This window comes from Triticum aestivum, chromosome 3B (genome assembly GCF_018294505.1).
Source record: "Triticum aestivum cultivar Chinese Spring chromosome 3B, IWGSC CS RefSeq v2.1, whole genome shotgun sequence".
NCBI lineage: Eukaryota > Viridiplantae > Streptophyta > Magnoliopsida > Poales > Poaceae > Triticum > Triticum aestivum.
The window spans coordinates 23,759,482-23,773,648 of NC_057801.1; the positions used below are offsets into that span (position 1 = coordinate 23,759,482).

A 14,167-nucleotide genomic window follows, 5' to 3' on the forward strand; every position below is an offset into this window, starting at 1 on the left:
GCGAGAGGAACGATGATGAACATGACATTCTTAGTTTTTTTTTTGGACGACATGAGAAAGAAGATTGACAGGTAGGTGATGATCAGTCTAATGTCGGTAGAGATTAATAGTTGGGTGTCTTTTTTCGATAAAAGAAAATTATATCATAGCATCAAGATGTTGCCCATTATGCCTCACTGAACCAGAGGATTGCAACCATCTTTTCGCCCACTGCCCATTCACTCAGCAGGTTTGGCGTCTCTTCAAACTATGGACAAGAGAAAATTTCATTACACCAGACGAACGATCCACATCGACGGATTCCTAAACCCATGAGAGCAATTTCGACACCATCACAATTCTTATTCACGGGCGATTCTGGAAAGAGCGCAATTCCAGGATCTTCGACGAGGCTGCGAGCATGGAGAGCCCATGCAGAACGGGTCTTAGACCTGGCCAGAGAGGATATGGCAGCATGGAGAGAGCTGCCCGATGTATTGCTGATCACTGTAATTGGCGGCGGCTTACTTTGTTAGCCCATGCAGCCAACTGTGGTACTTCTCTTTTGGTCCTTGACCACTTACGACTGTTTATCAGCTTGTATTCTCCTCTCTTTCTATCTAATAAAGTTCAGCCAATGGCCCTTCGAGATATGTAGGGCACCTGGTTTCTTGGTAGTTGGGTGTTGGGCGCCGAGTAAATGGCTCGAGATGGTTTACTCGTGGTAAAGGGAACATGAATCCAACTCCACCAGGCACTTGTAGAGGTGTGGACGTGGTAACACTTCCACTAACGTGAGCGGGAGTAGGACAAGAATTAAATTCCACCGACCAAATATGTAGGCGAACTACTCTGCAGATGATACTTAGTGGTCCGATTGTTGTACGATGATCAATCATTAGTGCTCCAGTTATTGTTGTACGCGCATTTCATTATAGCATCAAGATGATAGATAGGACACCTCAGCCTTTTGTAGTTGGGTGTTGTGCAGCCAATAAATGACTCAGGCCCTGTTTGGATTATCTTTTTCGTTTCAAATACACCCGTAAAACTTACAGACCTCCGCCCACCGTTTTGGTTTCCGGCCGGAAATAGTTCTTGGCCGGTAAGTTACACTTGTAAGGATAATACACCCGTATTTAATTACACCAATGCCAAGCGCGGCCTTAGGGTTTACTCGTCATATGGGTAACCAGAAATCCAAATTTTAGCCATCACTAATACGTATCTGGATGTGTAAGTATCAACATGTATGGCATATGTGTGGATGTGTAAGTATCAACTTTTACCCATCAGATTTATAATTTGGTGAATACTTATAACGCTTGAGTGAAACTAGTGTGCGTACGACATATCTTTGGTTGTCCGATAATTGTACGATTATGATCAATCAGTGGGTACTGATGTTTGTCACACATGGATAATGTCGTCAATGTGCCCGGTCTGCTAGGCATCAATGGTCTTGTACCACGCCTTAGCTGACCAACAATGGTCATGTACCACATCATCTGTGTATATATATGCACAATCCTCGATTTACACTCTGGTAAATACTTATAAAGCTCTTGGTAGTTCAATAGTTGTACGGCGATATGATCAACCCAGCTGCATGTTGCGGTTTGTCGCTGCAGCAAAACACATAATGCTGCAGCCAAGCTAGTGTGCGTACGATGACGATCAACCCAGCTGTTGTAGCTGTTTGTCGCACGCGCATAATGTCGTCCATGTGGCTGATCTGCTAGACAATAATAATGGTGAAGAGTGCGACGCCTTAGCCGATCAACCTGCGTCGTGAGGCTATATATACGGGCCAAACGCAGAAGCGAGATTTGCAGGCCAGCCCAGGAAGCAAAGCAAACAAACAAGCCATGAAGATGATGACGTGCATCGCCGCTAGCATCCTGCTGATGCTTTCACTGGAGGCCTCCCTTGCCGTCGCCGACGACGTGGTGGGATCCATCCTCCTGCCGAGCCAAGGCAAAGGTATATACGGTGCCTGCATGCATACATGCAGAGAACTCATTTCTCCAATTGCATGAATGATACGTAGAACTGACGAACGTACGTAAGTACGTACGTACTGCGTGGTGGTGCAGGTGCAGACGAGGAGGTCCAAGGAGGAGGAGCAGCACTGCAGCAGTCATGGCCATGGGGGGGAGGCGGCCGTGGAAGTGCTGCGACCAGCCGATATGCCGTGGGTGGAAGTATCCGGTCTGCGAGTGCGCCGACGAGGTCGACGAGTGCGCGCCCACGTGCCACTCCTGCGTGCCGTCCAAGGCGAACGCCACCCGCAAAGTCTGCGAGGACACCTACATCGGCAAGGCAGGGCCCGGGTGCACGGAGAAGCCATGGAAATGCTGCGACGAGCCCTTCTGCTCCGGCGCGGACCCGCCGACGTGCCACTGCGCAGACGAGGTCGAGCAGTGCGCCCCGACCTGCAAGACCTGCTTGCCGGCACTGCTTCACCCGTGGACCCGCCACATGTGCTTCGACTTCTTCCATGGCTTCCCAGGGCCACAGTGCAGGTACCTTGCTGCTGCCGACGACGCCGCCGGCGGCGGTTACTAGCACGCTGCGGTCGTTCCCTGGGCGTGCCCTCCACTGAAATCGCCGCGTCCGTACTGCTATGTACTGGAGTACTAAGTACCTTGCTGCAGCAGCAGCCTGCAGTCAGTGTGTCACAATAATTGGGTGGCTGTCCTCAGTGTATGCTGCGCCATGAATAAAAAAAATGACGACGTGCCAATGTTTAAACTTATTAAAAGAATGATGTGTTTCTCTGGTTTCGCGAAGTCTCATTCAAGTTCTAGCTGAAAATATTTCTGAAATCTATCTCGCTAAACGTCAGGCACAAGCAAATTCTGAAAAAGATAAATAAATCACACTAGTAGAAAAGAGGGCAATGGTTCAGGCCGGATCAGCCCATTAGTCCCGGTTCAATCCAGAACCGGGACCAATGGAGGCATTGGACCCGGTTAGTGAGCCCCGTGGGGCGACCGGGCCACGTGGGCCATTGGTCCCGGTTCGGATGGACCTTTTGGTCCCGGTTGGAGGGACGAACCGGGACCAATGGGCCTCGCTCCTGGCCCACCACCATTGGTCCCGGTTGGTGGAACGAATCGGGACCAAAGGCAGCCCATTAGTCCCGGTTGGTGGCACAAACCGGGATTAAAGGTGTGATCCTCGTTGCGGCCAGAGTTTAGTCCCACCTCGCCAACCGAAGGGGGCTCACACCGATTTATAAGCCCCTCCCTCTCAGCCTTGTTGAACTGCTCTCAAAGTGAAAATAGATGCCATTATACAGGAAATTTGACCTAAATTCATATTGAATTTCCCTGAAGTTAGTACAAATTTATATGAATTTAGGTCTAATTTTCTCTATAAGCGCATCTATGCTCATTTCTGAGTAGTTTTTTATATAGTTTTTTTTCTGCTATATTTTTTTTTTCATTTATTTCTGAGTTGTAATAAGTTATTAAAAATAAAAAAGATTTTAGTAAAGTTAATCACAACTATTTTTTCTTCTAATTATTTCGGAGTAGTTTTTTATATAGTTTTTTTTTTCTTTTTTGCTATATTTATTTTTTCTATTTATTTCTGTGTGGTAATAAGTCATTAAAAATAAAAAAGAGGCGCAATGCTAGTTAATTCGCTTCAAGCCTTCCGGAATAGTGTAAACTGCACTGCACATAGCTCCATGCAGTCTACCCTATTCCTCAAGGCTTGAAGCGAACCAACATGCAGGTGAGCATTGAGCCTCTTCTTCATCGTCTCTGCACTCAGGGCTTATAAACAGCTGCGAGTGCCTCTCGCTTGGCGAGGTGGGACTAAAAAGGGGGCAATGGTCCAGGCCGGCCGGGTCAGCCCATTAGTCCCGGTTCAATCCAGAACCGGGACCAATAGGGGCATTGGACCCGGTTCGTGAGCCCCGGGGGGCGGCCGGGCCACGTGGGCCATTGGTCCCAGTTCGTCTGGACCTTTTGGTCCCGGTTGGTGGGACGAACCGGGACCAATGGGCCTTGGTCCTGGCCGACCATCATTGGCCCCGGTTGGTGGGACGAACCGGGACCAAAGGCAACCCATTATGGTTCGGCCCTTGTGATACCATGCCAACTTTCAACTTTCAACTTTTTCAGAGTTCATTTGAAATGCTTTAATGCAGAAAACAAAAGAAAATAAATAATGCAGAAAACAAAAGAAAATAACTGGGAAAAAAATAAAATAAATAAAGCAAAAAGAAAACAAAAAAAGTGTATTCAAATTTGAAAACTAATGGCACTAACAGAAAGTTTATAATTTTTCTAAAACTAAAAGCAAAAAGAATTAAAAAGTAAAGCAAAAAAACAAAAGAAAATAAATAATGCAGAAAACAAAACAAAAAATCTGGGGAAAAAATAGCAACAATAAGTATTTTGTTGTAAGTAGAAACAAAATAAAATAAATAAAGCACGAAACAAAACAAAAAAAACAAAAAAAGTGTTTCCAAATTTGAGAACTAATGGCACTAACAGAAAGTTTAAAATTGTTCTAAAACTAAAAGCAAAAAGAATTAAAAAATAAAGCAAAGAAAAAGAAAATAAATAATGCAAAAAAAACAAAAAATCTGGGAAAAAAATAAAAATAGCAACAATAAGTAAAGGAAAAAAAGTGCCTCCTACTGGGCACCCACGGCCTGAATACGACTAGAAACCCACCATGGGCCAGGATTCAGGCCCGCAGGTGGCCCAGTAGGCCCAACAGGCAACGCGGTAGTAAGTAGGCCCGTAAGCCTGCAGTGGAGAGGAGCTCGAGAGGGGTGCGGCAGTGGGGCTTATAAACCACTGCGCGCCCCTCTCAGCTAGCGAGGTGGGACTAATTAAACTTTTTGTGCCGCACCGTGCCAGCACACGACCATTGGTCCCGGTTCGTGGGTCCAACCGGGACCAATGCCCACCCTTTAGTCCCGGTTGGTGGTACCAACCGGGACCAAAGCCCTCTTCTTCCCGCCCTTTGGGCTGCTGAAAAGGGGGTCATTGGTCCCGGTTGGAGCCACGAACCGGGACCAATGTCTTTGCTATATAACGAAAATTTCAGAACCGCATCCCCACTTCGATCTCTCCTTCCTCTTCGATCTCCCGACGCCGCGCGCCGTCGCCGCCCCGCCCCGACACCGTCGCAGCCCCGCCCCGACGCCGTCGCCGTCCCCATCGTTGCCCGCGTCCCCGTCGCCGCCCCGTCCCGCGCCGTCGCCCGTCGCCGCCCCCGCCACGCGCCGTCGCTGTCCTCCTCGGCACCCCGCCCCGTACGTCGCCGCCCCATACGCCCCCGGCCCGTCGTCGGCGCCGACCCCGTGTATTTTCCTCTGTTAGATAAATTAGATAGAAATATTAGATATTAATGTCAAATGTTAGATGAATTAGCTAGACATTAATTAATGCTAATTAGATGAGTTAGATAAATTAGATAGAAAATTAATTTAGATTGTGTAATTAATTTGTTCATATTGTGTTAGATTTTTTTGTTAGATTTTGTTAGATTTTTTATGATTTTTGATAGATTTTTTTAGATTTTTTTGTAGTTCATAGATTTTTTTGTTGGATATGTAGTAATTTAGATGTGTAGTTCATAGATTTTCTGTTCATAGAATCTTTATGATTTTTTTCTGTTGTAATTTTGTTTATAGAATTTTAATGATTTTTTTTGTTCATAGTACGTATTTAGAAAAATGAAAAAAATAAGAAGAGAAAGTGTTTAATATAATTAGTTAGAAAAATACTAGTTTATTTTTAGTAATTCTACTTTATTTTATTTATAGCAAGTGCTTCATATATAGTTGAACTAGCTAGTTGATTTATTAAACTACTTTATTTTACTATATATAGAAGTAGTTTGTTTTTAGTAAGTACTACTTTATTTATTTATAGTAAGTGTTTAGTAGTTGAACTAGCTAGTTGATTTAATTAATAAAACTACTTTATTTAACTATATATAGAAGTAGTTCCTGCATCGACGTCGGCGATGCCTATCCCGTATCCTCGTCGTCGTCGACTCGGCGGTGGAGGCTTGCTAGATCAGGGCCATGTTCGGGACTGGGCTCCGCCTGGCTGGTATTGGGACGTGCTACCTTTCGGGGGACGTAGGTTGGTGAGGAGGCAGCCCATTGTTGACCCGATCCTTGTTTGGTGGCGGTCGCGTGGTCCAGTGATGGTGCCGAGGCTTCCGGACACCGCGGAGGTGGTACGTCACCGTGTCAGCGAGAAGGACGAGCACGTCCGTCGCTACATGGTTGCATTGAAGGGCAGGTTCGACAATACCTGGCAGGTTCTCTAGGGATCTCACTGGAGCTATGATCCTGTGATGGTTCCTTATCTTACCGCCCGCGTTGATACCCGTCGGGCGCTACGGTTCTAGTTATATTAGTGATGCTATATTAGTGATAATATTCGACGATGTACGGGCACCAAGAGATGATGTACTTTTGCTTATTATTGAATGCATGCTAATTTGAATACTACTTTATTTTATGATTTGGTTTTGCTTATTTTATGATTTGGTTTTTCTTACTGAATGCTCATATTGGATAAGTTCTCCTTCATTCCCGTGTGCTAGACAATTTGATGTAATAATGCACTCGGGAATGAAAGGTGGAGCTACGTACATCACCGATAGTCAACTTGTGATTAATAATCTACACTACTAGGAAAAGGGCTATAGATAGGATTGATACTAATGGCGAACCAGGTAAGTAGTGCGCCACTACTATATACTAATGGCGCACCGGTTGGAGGTCGCCATTAGTGTGGAAGACACTAATGACGCACCAGGCACACGGTGCGCCACTAGTATTGATTTTTTTCCATTTTTCCATACACTCTAATGGCGCATCCGGTCGAAGTGCGCCATGACTAGTTCTAACTAGTAATGGCGCACGAGGCAGATCGTGCGCCATTACTGTTGTTTTTTTTATTCTTTTTTTTGCAAAACTACTAATGGCGCACACAGGCCAGGTGCGCCATTACTAGTTTAGACTAGTAATGGCGCACTGTGACCAGATGCGCCATTAGTATATATATATATATATATATATATATATATATATATATATATATATATATATATATATATATATATATATATATATTACTTTTCTGCAACACTACTAATGGCGCACCAGGTGCGCCATTAGTAACCAGGGTTACTAATGGCGCATTTGCTGCTGGTGCGCCATTAGTAACCTGGGACCCCAACAAGATATTTTGGACAGCCCCACACCTACCCACTCACCTTCCCCACTTCATTCCCTCCACCTCCTTCTCCAAGCTTTCGGCTGCCTCCTCCTCCTCACCTCATTTCCACCATAGATTCATCAAAATTAAGTGGTGAAATTACCTTTTTTTGATAGGTAAGTAAGGGGAAAGCTATCTTCATGATGTAGATCTACTTTTTTTCTCCCTAGCTCGCTCCAACAACGTGCACATGCACTTTTTGTGGCCTAGCTAGATCTATGTATGTTTGTGGTGTTGCTTGTGTTTGTGGTGTTGCATATATGTTTGTGTTTGCAGGTACCGGTATTTGAAATGCGATAGTTGCCAATATTTTGCCGGAATGTTGATTCATTTCCGTTTCGGCGAGAAGTTTGGCACTATGCATTCTTTTTGGTCCTATTTTTAGGGAAGGTCATGCCAAATTTTTTCTTGGTTCTAAAATATCGTTTTGCTCTACCCCGCAGGCGACCATGGTCCGCACGATGACCGAAGGCATCGTGAATAGGTTTTTGAGCTTCGCGAAGGCCGAGATGCTTCAAAAGAACGAGACGGAGATAAGATGTCCGTGTCGAAGATGCAAGCTGAAGAGCCTTATTGCGGACCCGGATTTCGGGCAGGTGCAGGACCACCTACTCTTGCGTGGTTTCATGGATGGCTATCGGTGGCAAGGTGATGAAGATGACTATGAAGTCGTCCATGGGGGCCGGGCAAGAAATGAGGAAGGGCAACAAGACAAGTACCACTGCGGCGAGGGCGGGCGAGAAGACGAAGAATCTCCAGGACATGATCACGGCGGTGATGTTGTACACAGTCATCATGTAGAAGATGTCGTACATGATGATGAGGAAGATCAAGACGAAGGGCATGATCATGAAGATGAAGATGCCGGAGCAGACGACGATGGAGGCTGGGTACAGGACCCTCATATTCAAGAGCTGCTTCTCAAGCAGACGGATAACGCAAGAGCTGCCGCCCGAGAGAAAGCCAAGATGGATCAACTGGAGATAGACGCGGTTACTCCATTGTATGAAGGATGCATGCCTGAGGATACCCGCCTGAAAGTAACGCTCATGGCTCTGGAGATGAAGGTAAAACACAAAATGACCGACGCATGCTTCGACAAGAACATGTCATTCTGGCACGAACGTCTTCCCAAGGGGAACAAGTGCCCGACCAGTTTCGAGGAGACAAAGAAAATCGTGTGTCCTCTGGATTTACCGCACGTGAAATACCATGTGTGCATGAACAATTGCATCATTTATCGGGACGAGCACGCGGAGTCTACCATATGTTCGATGTGCGGCGTCACTCGATACAAGAAGAGGAAGAAAGCTCCTCGAAAATCAGTGTGGTACTTTCCGATCACTCCTCGTCTGCAGCGGTATTTCGCGGACCCTAAGGTAGCAAAGCTCCTGCGTTGGCACGCGGATAGGGAGGAGAAGAAGCGAGAAGATGACGGAAATGATCCGGAGATAAATAAAAAAGACAATATGCTGAGTCACCCTAAGGATGCGAGCCAGTGGCAAGCGTTGAACTTCGAATACCCAGAATTTGGGAAGGATTCAAGGAACATCGTGCTGGGCGCGAGCACCGATGAAGTCAATCCGTTTGGCAGCCAGAGAAGCACACATAGCACCTGGCCTGTGTTTGTGTGGATGTACAACCTTCCCCCCTGGTTGTGCATGAAGAGGAAGTGCATTCACATGAGTATGCTAATTGAAGGGCCGAAACAACCAGGGAACGACATCAATCTGTATCTGGGGCTACTGAAGGAGGAGCTAGACACGCTGTGGAAAACGCCAGCCAATACGTGGGACGCTGCAGAGAAAGAATACTTCCCTATGAGAGCCGCACTGCTCACGATGGTGCACGACTATCTCGGTTACGGATATCTCGCGGGGCAGGTAGTCCAGGATTTTCTAGATGCGTAAGGTGCATGGATGACACAACGTATCGCCAGCTAGATAGAGATCCCGGGTCTTCGAAAACCGTGTTCATGGGACATCGAAGGTGGCTTCGCGACGATGACCCGTGGAGGAAACACAAGGATCTGTTCGATGGTGAAACCGAACCCTGAAAACGCCCTTGTACGAGGAGCGGCGAGGAAATAGACGAGCTGTTGAAAAATTGGAAAGACTGCCCACTGCCGGGAAAGAAGCAAAAGGCGCCAGAGCCGGGAAAAAAGCGAAAGGCGCCAGAGCCGCTGCTGAAGGTATGGAAAACAAGGTCTGTTTTCTGGGACTTACCGTACTGGAAGATCCACCGTGTGCCTCACAGCCTTGATGTCATGCATATCACGAAGAACGTGTGCGAGAGTCTGCTTGGTACCCTGCTCAACATGCCAGAGAGGACCAAAGATGGGCCGAAAGCAAGGGCAGACTTGAAATCAATGGGCATCAGGCAGGAGCTTCACGCTAATGATGATGATGATGATGATGATGATGAGGCGAAGCAGGACATAGAAAGTCATCGCAAAGGCAAAAAGGCCAAGAAGACCGGAAATGACTACCCTCCCGCGTGCTTCACTCTAAGTTAGGAGGAGATCAAGCAGTTTTTCACCTGCCTCCTAGGAGTAAAACTTCCTTACGGTTACGCGGGGAAGATAAGCAGATACCTAGACCCAGCGAAGCAGAAGTTCAGCGGGATGAAGTCTCACAACTGTCACGTGCTGATGACGCAGATACTTCCAGTTGCAATCCGTGGGATCATGGACACACACGTCCGTGAAACGCTATTTGGCCTATGCAACTTTTTCGACATCATATCTCGGAAGTCGATTGGCGTGAGGCAACTCAGAAGGCTACAGGAAAAGATCGTGGTGATACTATGCGAGCTTGAGATGTACTTCCTGCCCGCATTCTTCGACGTTATGGTGCATCTGCTGGTCCATATCGTGGAGGATATCATCCAACTCGGGCCGACGTTCCTGCACAGCATGATGTCGTTTGAAAGGATGAATGGTGTCATCAAAGGATACGTTCGCAACATGTCACGTCCAGAGGGAAGTATAGCCAGGGGCTTTTTGACCGAAGAGTGCATCTCCTACTGCACAAATTATCTAGGCATCGAGAACCCCGTTGGTTTGCCCGTCAACAGGCACCTAGGCAGGCTTGCTGGATGGGGTCACCGTGAGGGTCGCCGCGAAATGCATGTCGACTTCGAGGGTCGACTCGCCGACTTTGAAAGAGCAAACCTAGTCGCGCTACAACACATAGACGTGGTGGATCCTTGGGTGGTAGAGCACAAAACCTTTATTGAGAAGACGTACAATGACCGAGGCCAACGGAGGACGGACGGAGATATACTCAAAGAGCACAACTCATGTTTCACGCGTTGGTTCAAGCAGAAGCTTCTGTCGTACCCTTTACATGAAGATTCTTCCGTGGAAGAACAACTCATATTCGCCTTGTCACAGGGCGCCGAGCACAACCTAAGGACCTATGAGGCGTACGATATCAACGGCTACACATTCTACACCGAGGACAATGACATGAAGAGCGATGGTTATCAGAACTCCGGGGTAATGATGGAATCCTACACCGGTAAGGACAAGGACAGATACTACGGAAGGATCGAGGAGATCTCGGAGCTGAGCTACGCTGGAGAGATGGTGCCGATGTTCGGTGTTAGATGGGCCAAGAGCGTCCTAAATGAAGACCGATATTTCACCAAAATGGTTATACCCGAAGCCAAATCCAAGACCGCGGGCGCAAACGTCACCGCGAAAAATGAGCCATGGGTACCGGCTTCCCAAGTGGACCAATGCTTCTTCATTACCGACCCGCCAAAGCCCAGTCGTCTTGTCGTGAGGAGAGGAAAAAGGAAGATCATCGGAATGGATGGAGTAGCCAATGAGCAAGACTTCGACAAGTACGGAGACCCGAAGATCGAACATGACGACGACGATGAAGTAGCAGCACACACCACAAGAAGAAGCAGGACCACCCTACCTAAAGGACGTCCGTTCCACAGAAGAACTCCATTTGCGAAAAAGAAGGGCAAGAAGATTGTGAACAGATAGCTAGCTAAGATCGATTGTATTTAAATCGTAGTCTTCATTTCTCGATTGTATTTCATGAGCACTTTTTGATATCATGAATATTTTTAAATTTCATGGGCACTTTTTGAATTCATGAGGACACTTGATCTCGATCCCCCTCCATCTCGATCTCGATTCCCCCTCCATCTCAATCTCGATCCCCGCACCCTCCCCCGCTCCGCCGCCGCCGCCGATGATATTTTCAAGTAAGAAATTTGAACATATTTTTTAAAAAATTATTACTGTTTTTATAAAAAAAAAATTACTGTTATGATTTAAACAAGTTTGAACATATTTAAACACAAATAAATATAAAAAACAGCATTTAAAATGCATAAAAAAATATTGGGGAGCCTGGGAATCAAACCCAGGACCTCCTAGTGTGTGTGCTGCGTGCTGACCAGTCGGGCTAGTGGGTGGGTTCTGTTGTAGATAGGGTTAGGTTATAGATATGGTTAGTGGGCTAGATTAAAACAAAATTCTAATGGCGCACCGAGGGGAGGTGCGCCATTAGAGTAGTCATACTTATGGCGCATGACTGGACGGTGCACCATTAGAACCCACCACCTAGCTATCCTCCCTCTCTCTCGCCAGATCCCCTTCGACCCTCTCTCCCTCGCCACCAGATCCACCCGCGCGCTGCCCCGACCCACGACGCAGCCGCCCCGACTCCAGCCACGCCGCCCCCGCGCCCCCGCGCCCCCACCCCCGCCACCCCGACCCTTGCCGGACTCCTCCTTGCCGTCTGCGCCTTCTTCCACATCCTCCAGGCCTCCACCACCGCCGGCCGCCAAGGCACCAACCACGCCGGACAGGGCGCTCTTCCTCGCGCTCTCCTCACCAACCACGACACCGGCCACCTGCTCCTCACCAACCACGACGTCGGCCACCTGCTCCGTCGTCTCCGGCAGAGGTTACTCCACCTAGCTGCATCACTCGTGCGCTTGGCGGCTAGGGTTTGCCTCCAGCCTCTCCCCTCCCCCATCAACGAGAGGAGCATCCGGTGCCCCCGCCCTCGAGTACGTCGACGGCGCTGTCCTCCAGCCGCAGCCGCCGCAGGTACAGAGCCCCCGATTCCATCTTCCCCCTCGCCCCCAATTCAGTTTACTGTTAAATGACAGTAATTCAGTTTACTGTTAAATTTCAGTTTCAAAGGCTAGTTTCCAACAAACAAAGCCTATGCTTATGAAGAATAAATCAGCTGAAATGAGATACTGATCCTTTTTTACTTTGTTTGTTCAGATTGTTGGAAATTTTAAGCTCTCAATCACTGAAGGCCACTGTAGTTCTTTGAATTCAACCATTTAGGTGAGCTACAACTAGGAGGATTTTGGAGTAGTACTCTGAAACTGTTGCTGTTAGAACATGCTGTTACTTGCTGTCAGTTAACTGAATCAGTACATTTTCTTCAGTCTAGTGATGCAGCAATTTCTTCAGTCTAGTGTAAATGTAATTGACTACTGGTCAAATACTCTAGTGTATTTAGTGTAAATCTAGTCTGAAACTAGTAGAGCTCTTGGTGATTTGCAAATTCAGTTTAAATAAAAATTTGGTACATGACTACTGATCATGTATGAAAGATGTTGCTACTGGATGAGCACAAGAACTACTCAATAGATAATTGATTTTGTAGAACAAGTCTTGTTGCCAGTCTTGAACCAATAGATAATCTTAATTGAAATTTGACCATGTCTGGTTGCCAGCCCTAATGAAAAAAGCAACTGAATTTCCAACAACCTGCTAGGTAGAACAATCCATTTCCAACAACCTGCTAGGTAGAACAATCCATTACTACATGATTGCAACTGAATTGTCAACTCTATGTACTATGTATGCTGTGGCATGTGGTGTGGTCCGAGTGATCAGGTTTCAAGTGATTTTGAATTTTCTGCTCTGATTGTTGCTCAAAGAAATTTAGCAAAAAAATGGGGTCCTGGGAGACGCCGCTGCTGCTTGAGGCCCTTGAGAGGCCCTTCGTGTCGTGATGATTTTGCAGGTACCCCGAGAGGCCCTTGAGTTTGCCGGAATGTCGATTAACTTCCGTTCCGGCAAATTCGGGTACTCCATATGTCCTATTTTCAGCAAAGGTCATGCTGAAATTTTCCGTGAATTTTAGCATGATTTTGCTAAAAATCGGACATATGAGGTACTTGCTACTAATGCATGGGCCGGGGTATCTTAGTACTTAATTAAGTAGGATCAACTGCCCCTTTATTCTTGCTGTATTAAACCATAGGTGGCAATAGAGCCAAGTTATTAGTGCCAAGTGATTAGGCCCAACCTAGGGTGCCTCGGCATCGATAAACCCTAAAAGATGAAAACTTAACTTGGCTGCCCCGGATGCCTCGGTGTCGATGAGAACCTAAATGATGTACGCTTAGGCTTTTAGGGTGCCTCGGCATCGACAAACCCTAAATGATGAAAGCTTAGGCTTTTAGGGAGCCTCGGTGTCGACAAACCCTAAATGATGAGACCATGATCTTGTTCCTTGACAATAACCAACTTTTTTACCAAACTATTTTCCTATTTAGAGCGAAACATGGCCCACAACAATGAGGCCGGTGGTTCGGGCGGCAAGCAATTCTGGGAGCTGTCCCAGGAGATGGAGGAACAACCTCACCGCTATGAGGACGCCGTGGAAGACACCGATCCTGATTACACAACCCCTAGTGGCGTCGGGGATGACACCACTGATGGTGCCGCCGAGGATGCCACCACTGATGATGGCGGCGCACACACAGATGGCAGCCAACCGAAGAAGCAAAGGAAGGACCGGCGCCCGAATGCGCTCCGCACCCTCAAGGAGGAATTCACTCAAGTGGACTCCGACGGGAATCCAACAGAGCCCAAACATATAGTCAAGGGGTACTCGCTTCAGCTCAGGTGCATTCTCCGGAGCACCGTC

At 47.1% G+C, this 14,167-nt stretch overlaps 1 protein-coding gene across 1 annotated transcript; it reads left to right on the top strand.

Moving 5' to 3' along the window:
• Nucleotides 1-1,821: 1,821 nt before the first annotated feature.
• LOC123064460 (Bowman-Birk type trypsin inhibitor-like) lies at nucleotides 1,822-2,665 on the top strand. Its single transcript, XM_044487938.1, has 2 exons — nucleotides 1,822-1,962; nucleotides 2,076-2,665. The coding sequence occupies exon 2, from the start codon at nucleotides 2,122-2,124 to the stop codon at nucleotides 2,545-2,547; it is 426 nt and encodes a 141-aa protein (XP_044343873.1). The 5' UTR covers nucleotides 1,822-1,962; nucleotides 2,076-2,121; the 3' UTR covers nucleotides 2,548-2,665.
• Nucleotides 2,666-14,167: the final 11,502 nt, after the last annotated feature.

Bases quoted from the DNA above. Each gene is read 5' to 3' on its own strand.
- LOC123064460 (XM_044487938.1), top strand. From the start codon at position 2,122: ATGGCCATGGGGGGGAGGCGGCCGTGGAAGTGCTGCGACCAGCCGATA.